The 7,800-nt window shown below is 55.2% G+C and overlaps 1 protein-coding gene across 1 annotated transcript; it reads left to right on the top strand.

The window, feature by feature from the left end:
- Positions 1-783: 783 nt before the first annotated feature.
- Positions 784-6,724, top strand: LOC132810867 (sulfotransferase 1C1-like). The gene is made up of 3 exons (XM_060822733.1): positions 784-924; positions 3,699-3,879; positions 6,187-6,724. The coding sequence occupies exons 1-3, from the start codon at positions 784-786 to the stop codon at positions 6,321-6,323; spliced, it is 459 nt and encodes a 152-aa protein (XP_060678716.1). The 3' UTR covers positions 6,324-6,724.
- The last annotated feature ends 1,076 nt before the right edge of the window (positions 6,725-7,800 follow it).

Below are 7,800 nucleotides of genomic sequence, written 5' to 3' on the forward strand. Positions count from 1 at the left end.
GTCTCTCGCGCTCTCTACCCCCAGTCTCTCGCTCTCCCTCCCACCGTCTCTCTCTCTCCCCCTGTCTCTCTCTCTCCCTCCCACCGTCTCTCTCTCTCTCTCCCCCCACAAGTCTCTCTCTCTCTCTCTCTCCCAGTCTGTCTCTCTCTCTCTCTCCCCCAGTCTGTCTCTCTCTCTCTCTCTCCACCCCCCAAGTCTCGCTCGCTCTCTCTCTCCCCTCCATCTCTCTCTCTCCCCACAGTCTCTCTCTCCCCCCCAGTCTCTCTCTCTCTCTCTTCCCCAGTCTCTCTCTCTCCCTCCCCCAGTCTCTCTCTCTCCCCCAGTCTCTCTCTCTGTCCCCCTCAGTCTCTCCCTCTCTTTCTATCCGTCCCCCAGTCTCTCTTTCTCTCCCAATCTCTCCCTCTCCCTCAGTCTCTCTCTCTCTCTTCCCCCCTCAGTCTCTGTTTCTCTACCCCCAGTCTCTCTCTCTCTCCCCAGTCTGTCTCTCTCCCCCCCAGTTTCTCTCTCTCTCTACCCCCAGTCTCTCTCTCCCCCCTCCTCTCTCTCTTCCCCAGTCTCTCTCTCTCTACCCCATTTTCTCTCCCTCTGTCTCTCACCCCATCCCTCCCTCCCTCTCCCCTCCTCTGGATCCCTCTCCAACTCTAGAGAGGGAGAGGTTTGTGACCACGAAGGGGTTAGAGTGAGTGGGCGGGGACGTGGGGATCAGGCTCATGAACCTGGGGTTGGGGAGGGTAGGCAGGGGAATTGGATGGGCCAGAAGGCCCACGCTTGCTCTGATGTCCGATGCTCCTATGTTATGTTCTTACCTTGCTGTCCCCCGGTCTCACAGTGAACTACGGGCTGTGGCATGATCACGTGAAGGGCTGGTGGGAGAATAAGGAAAAACACCGAATCCTCTACCTGTTCTACGAAGACATCAAAGAGGTTCGGAAAACTACTCGATCACGTCAAATATCCCCACGGTGTAGGGGGCAGGGGTATATCTCAACACAGGCTGCAGAGAGGGGGGGGTTAGACTGGGTGGGATATTAAAGGGAGTGAGGGGGAGAGTGGGATTAGACTGGGTGGGATACTAAAGGGAGTGAGGGGGAGAGTGGGATTAGACTGGGTGGGATATTAAAGGGAGTGAGGGGGGGGAGAGTGGGATCAGACTGGGTGGGATATTAAAGAGAGTGAGGGGGGAGAGTGAGATTAGACTGGGTGGGATATTAAAGGGAGTGGGGAGTGAGGGGGAGAGTGGGATTAGACTGGGTGGGATATTAAAGGGAGTGAGGGGGGAGAGTGGGATTAGACTGGGTGGGATATTAAAGGGAGTGGGGAGTGAGGGGGAGAGTGGGATTAGACTGGGTGGGATATTAAAGGGAGTGAGGGGGGAGAGTGGGATTAGACTGGGTGGGATATTAAAGGGAGTGGGGAGTGAGGGGGGAGAGTGGGATTAGACTGGGTGGGATATTAAAGGGAGTGGGGAGTGAGAGGGGAGAGTGGGATTAGACTGGGTGGGATATTAAAGGGAGTGGGGAGTGAGGGGGGAGAGTGGGATTAGACTGGGTGGGATATTAAAGGGAGCGGGGAGTGAGGGGGGAGAGTGGGATTAGACTGGGTGGGATATTAAAGGGAGTGGGGAGTGAGAGGGGAGAGTGGGATTAGACTGGGTGGGATATTAAAGGGAGTGAGGAGGGAGAGTGGGATTAGACTGGGTGGGATATTAAAGGGAGTGGGGAGTGGGGGGGGGAGAGTGGGATTAGACTGGGTGGGATATTAAAGGGAGTGAGGGGGGAGAGTGGGATTAGACTGGGTGGGATATTAAAGGGAGCGGGGAGTGAGGGGGAGAGTGGGATTAGACTGGGTGGGATATTAAAGGGAGCGGGGAGTGAGGGGGGAGAGTGGGATTAGACTGGGTGGGATATTAAATGGAGTGAGGGGGAGAGTGGGATTAGACTGGGTGGGATATAAAAGGGAGTGGGGAGTGAGGGGGGGGAGAGTGGGATTAGACTGGGTGGGATATTAAAGGGAGTGAGGGGGGAGAGTGGGATTAGACTGGGTGGGATATTAAAGGGAGCGGGGAGTGAGGGGGAGAGTGGGATTAGACTGGGTGGGATATTAAAGGGAGCGGGGAGTGAGGGGGGAGAGTGGGATTAGACTGGGTGGGATATTAAAGGGAGTGAGGGGGAGAGTGGGATTAGACTGGGTGGGATATAAAAGGGAGCAGGGAGTGAGGGGGGAGAGTGGGATTAGACTGGGTGGGATATTAAATGGAGTGAGGGGGAGAGTGGGATTAGACTGGGTGGGATATAAAAGGGAGCAGGGAGTGAGGGGGAGAGTGGGATTAGACTGGGTGGGATATTAAAGGGAGTGAGGGGGGCGCGTGGGATCAGACTGGGTGGGATATTAAAGGGAGCGGGGAGTGTGGGGGGAGAGTGGGATTAGACTGGGGGGGATATTAAAGGGAGTGGGGAGTGAGGGGGGGAGAGTGGGATTAGACTGGGTGGGATATTAAAGGGAGTGAGGGGGGAGAGTGGGATTAGACTGGGTGGGATATTAAAGGGAGTGAGGGGGGGAGAGTGGGATTAGACTGGGTGGGATATTAAAGGGAGTGGGGAGTAAGGGGGGGAGAGTGGGATTAGACTGGGTGGGATACTAAAGGGAGCAGGGAGTGAGGGGGGAGAGTGGGATTAGACTGGGTGGGATATTAAAGGGAGCAGGGAGTGAGGGGGAGAGTGGGATTAGACTGGGTGGGATATTAAAGGGAGTGAGGGGGGCGCGTGGGATCAGACTGGGTGGGATATTAAAGGGAGCGGGGAGTGTGGGGGGAGAGTGGGATTAGACTGGGTGGGATATTAAAGGGAGTGAGGGGGGAGAGTGGGATTAGACTGGGTGGGATATTAAAGGGAGTGGGGAGTGAGGGGGGTGAGAGTGGGATTAGACTGGGTAGATATTAAAGGGAGTGAGGGGGGAGAGTGGGATTAGACTGGGTGGGATATTAAAGGGAGTGGGGAGTGAGGGGGGGGAGAGTGGGATTAGACTGGGTGGGATATTAAAGGGAGTGAGGGGGGAGAGCGGGATTAGACTGGGTGGGATATTAAAGGGAACGGGGAGTAAGGGGGGGAGAGTGGGATTAGACTGGGTGGGATATTAAAGGGAGTTGGGAGTGAGGGGGGAGAGTGGGATTAGACTGGGTGGGATATTAAAGGGAGTTGGGAGTGAGGGGGGAGAGTGGGATTAGACTGGGTGGGATATTCAAGGGAGTGAGGTGGGGTAATGGGATTAGACTGGGTGAGATATTAACGGGAGTGAGTGGGATTAGACTGGGTGGGATATTAAAAGTAGTGTGGAGTGAGGGGGAGGTTGGGGTGAGAGTGGGTGGGATGTTAAAGGGAGTGAGGGGGGAGAGTGGGATTAGACTGGGTGGGATATTAAAGGGAGCGGGGAGTGTGGGGCGAGAGTGGGATTAGACTGGGTGGGATATTAAAGGGAGTGGGGAGTGTGGGGCGAGAGTGGGATTAGACTGGGTGGGATATTAAAGGGAGTGAGGGGGGAAGAGTGGGATTAGACTGGGTGGGATATTAAAGGGAGTGAGGGGGGGGGGTGGTATTAGACTGGGTGGGATATTAAAGGGAGCGGGGAGTGAGGATGGCTCTGACATTGGGATAATGAAGAGTTGAATTCTCTCGTGTCTCGTGCTGTTTATATTGGGACAGGACCCCAAGAGGGAGATCGTGAAGATGATGAAGTTCCTGGGGAAGGAGTTACCCGACCTGGTCATCGATGGGATCGTCCGGAACACCACCTTCGAATCCATGAAGGACAATCCCATGAGTAACTACTCAACTATCCCGGATTCCATCTTTGACCGCTCCATCTCCCATTTCATGAGGAAAGGTGTGTGGCCCCCTCCTCAGCTTTCCGACTATATCCCGTGGGGGAGGGGACTGAGTCTGATCCTGGGCCTTTCCTAGTCCCAGTCACACAGGGTTCGATCAGCATTACTCCTGGGGATCCGCACTGGGCCCGAGTTAGATCCTGGGCCTTTCCTAGTCCCAGTCACACCGGGTTCGATCAGCATTACTCCTGGGGATCCACACTAGGCCCCAGTTAGATCTTGGGCCTTTCCTAGTCCCAATGACGCAGAGTTCCATCAGCATTACCCTTGGGGATCCGCAGTAGGCCCGAGTTAGATCCTGGGCCTTTCCTGCTCCCAGTGACGCAGGAATCCATCAGCATTACCCCTGGGGATCCACACCAGGCCTGAGTTAGATCCTGGGCCTTTCCTAGTCCCAGAGACACAGGGTTCGATCAGCATTACCCTTGGGGATCCGCACCAGGCCCGAGTTAGATCCCGGGCCTTTCCTGACAGCAGGATTCCATCAGCATTATCCCTGAGGATCTGCACTAGGCCAGAGTTAGATCCTGGGCTTTTCCTGGACCCAGTGACGCAGGGTTCGATCAGCATTACCCCTGGGGATCCACACTAGGCCCGAGTTAGATCCTGGGCCTTTCCTGGACCCAGTGACGCAGGGTTCGATCAGCATTAGCCCTGGGGATCCGCACCAGGCCCGAGTTAGATCCTGGGCCTTTCCTGGACCCAGTGACGCAGGGTTCGATCAGCATTACCCCTGGGGATCCACACTAGGCCCGAGTTAGATCCTGGGCCTTTCCTGGACCCAGTGACACAGGGTTTGATCAGCGTTACCCCTGGGGATCCGCACCAGGCCCGAGTTAGATCCTGGGCCTTTCCTGGACCCAGTGACGCAGGGTTCCATCAGCATTACCCCTGGGGATCCGTACTAGGCCAGAGTTTGATCCTGGGCTTTTCCTGGTCCCAGTGATGCAGGATTCCATCAGCATTACCCCTGGGGATCCACACTAGGCCTGAGTTTGATCCTGGGCCTTTCCTGACACCAGGATTCCATCAGCATTACCGCTGGGGATCCGCACTAGGCCAGAGTTAGATCCTGGGCCTTTCCTAGTCCCAGTGACGCAGGGTAGTCTGATGCTGGGGCCTTTCCTGGTCTCAGTGATGCAGGGTTCCATCAGCATTACCCCTGGGGATCCACACTAGGCCCGATTTAGATCCTGGGCCTTTCCTGACACCAGGATTCCATCAGCATTACCCCTGAGGATCCGCACTAGGCCAGAGTTAGATCCTGGGCTTTTCCTGGTCCCAGTGATGCAGGATTCCATCAGCATTACCCCGGGGATCCACACTAGGCCCGAGTTAGATCCTGGGCCTTTCCTAGTCCTAGTGACGTAGGGTTCGATCAGCATTACCCCTGGAGATCTACACTAGGCTAGAGTTAGATCCCCGTCCATTCCTGACATCAGGGTTCCATCAGCATTACCCCTGGAGATCCTCACTAGGCCAGAGTTAGATCCCCGGCCTTTCCTAGTCCCAGTGACGCAGGGTTCCATCAGCATTACCCCTGGGGATCCGCACTAGGCCAGAGTTAGATCCTGGGCCTTTCCTGATCCCAGTGACGCAGGGTTCGATCAGCATTACCCCTGGGGATCCACATTAGGCCCGATTTAGATCCTGGGCCTTTCCTGACACCAGGATTCCATCAGCATTACCCCTGAGGATCCGCACTAGGCCAGAGTTAGATCCTGGGCTTTTCCTGGTCCCAGTGATGCAGGATTCCATCAGCATTACCCCGGGGATCCACACTAGGCCCGAGTTAGATCCTGGGCCTTTCCTAGTCCTAGTGACGTAGGGTTCGATCAGCATTACCCCTGGAGATCTACACTAGGCTAGAGTTAAATCCCCGTCCATTCCTGACATCAGGGTTCCATCAGCATTACCCCTGGAGATCCTCACTAGGCCAGAGTTAGATCCCCGGCCTTTCCTAGTCCCAGTGACGCAGGGTTCCATCAGCATTACCCCTGGGGATCCGCACTAGGCCAGAGTTAGATCCTGGGCCTTTCCTGATCCCAGTGACGCAGGGTTCGATCAGCATTACCCCTGGGGATCCACATTAGGCCCGATTTAGATCCTGGGCCTTTCCTGACACCAGGATGCCGTCAGAGCTTGCCCTGAGGCATCCCCAGTGGGCCCTGGGACTTCCCTAGCCCTAGGCCGTGATGTGCAGGCCCGAGGGGATACCCGGCCCTGGGAGAGAGGCCCGTGATGTGTGGGGGTGGGGTTGGGGGGTGACGCTGCCTAATCGTGCTGCTGGCGCTGTCTCCCCTCAGGGACGGTGGGCGACTGGAAGAACCATTTCACCGTGGCCCAGGACGAGGAGTTCGAGGCGGATTACCGACGGAGGATGGGGGACACCGACCTGCGGTTCCGCACCGAGCTGCCGCGGGGGGGAGGGCTGGCCCAGTGAACAGCCCAGAGAGAGCCGGCACAGCAAGATCCCACGCTCGTTCCAACTCCTTCCCACTCCCCTCGAGGGAGGGGGAGTGACCTTTTTGCCTCTAGTTTACCTAGGGTTAGATTACTCACAGTGTGGAAACAGGCCATTCGGCCCCAAATAGTCCACACCGACTTGTATCTGCATTCAGCAAAACCTCGAAAATTACTTTTATTGTTGGAGTTAGATAATCTCTCTTTAAAATATCCTTCCATTCCTCCTTGCTAAGTGAGCATTCACACTTTGCAGGGCCCCCCCCCATCACAATTCGAGCTAAATATTGCTTTACTTTTATATAAAACCTTTCCTTTTCTCTACTGTACCTTTTCTGAGCGTTATTTACTTTATTATTACATCCGTTTGCTTAATACCTACTTGTGTTTCATGTCTCAATTTCTTTGACTTATTATTATTCTCTAGTTTACCGGTTATCATATCCCCCTACGACCCACCCTCCCGTCCTGGCACCTTTTCCCCTGCCCCCACAGGAACTGTAAAACCTGTGCCCTCCTCCCTCACCTCCATCCAAGGCCCGAAAGGAGCCTTCCACATCCACCAAAGTTTCACCTGCACATCCACCAATATCGTTGATTGTATCCGTTGCTCCTGATGCGGTCTCCTCTACATTGGGGAGACTGGGTGCCTCCTAGCAGAGCGCTTTAGGGAACATCTCCGGGACACCCGCACCAATCAACCACACCGTCCCGTGGCCCAACATTTCAAATCCCCCTCCCCACTCTGCCGAGGACATGGAGGTCCTGGGCCTCCTCCCCCACCCGCCTGCTCCCTCACCACCAGACACCTGGAGGAAGAACGCCTCATCTTCTGCCTCAACCCCAGGGCATCAACGTGGACGTCAACAGTTTCCTCATTTCCCCTTCTCCCCCACCTCACCCTAATTCCAGCTCAGCACAGTCCCCATGACCTGTCCTACCTGCCTATCTCCTTTTCCCCCTATCCACTCCACCCTCTCCCCCCTGACCTATCACCTTCATCCCCTCCCCACTCACCTATTGTACTCCATGCTATTTTCTCCCCACCCACACCCTCCTCCAGCTTATCTCTCCCCCCTTCAGGCTCTCGGCCCTTATTCCTGATGAAGGGCTTTTGCCCGAAACGTCGATTTCGTTGGATGCTGCCTGAACTGCTGTGCTCTTCCAGCACCCACTTAATCCTGTTATCCATAACACTACCACAGCCCTTTACTCTCACCTATTTTATCCCCCATTCTCTCAACTGTTATATATCCCACTCTCCCTTTAGCGTGATTTTTATCTTGAAGACTATACTCACCAGTTCCTACCTCCTCCATTACCAAACCGACATCCAGATTTGGAGATGCCAGTGTTGGACTGGGGTGTACAAAATTAAACATCACACCAACACCAAGTTAGAGTCCAACAGGTTGAATTGGAAGTACACTAGCTTTCGGAGCGACGCTCCTTCATCA

This window comes from Hemiscyllium ocellatum, unplaced genomic scaffold (assembly GCF_020745735.1).
Source record: "Hemiscyllium ocellatum isolate sHemOce1 unplaced genomic scaffold, sHemOce1.pat.X.cur. scaffold_2035_pat_ctg1, whole genome shotgun sequence".
NCBI lineage: Eukaryota > Metazoa > Chordata > Chondrichthyes > Orectolobiformes > Hemiscylliidae > Hemiscyllium > Hemiscyllium ocellatum.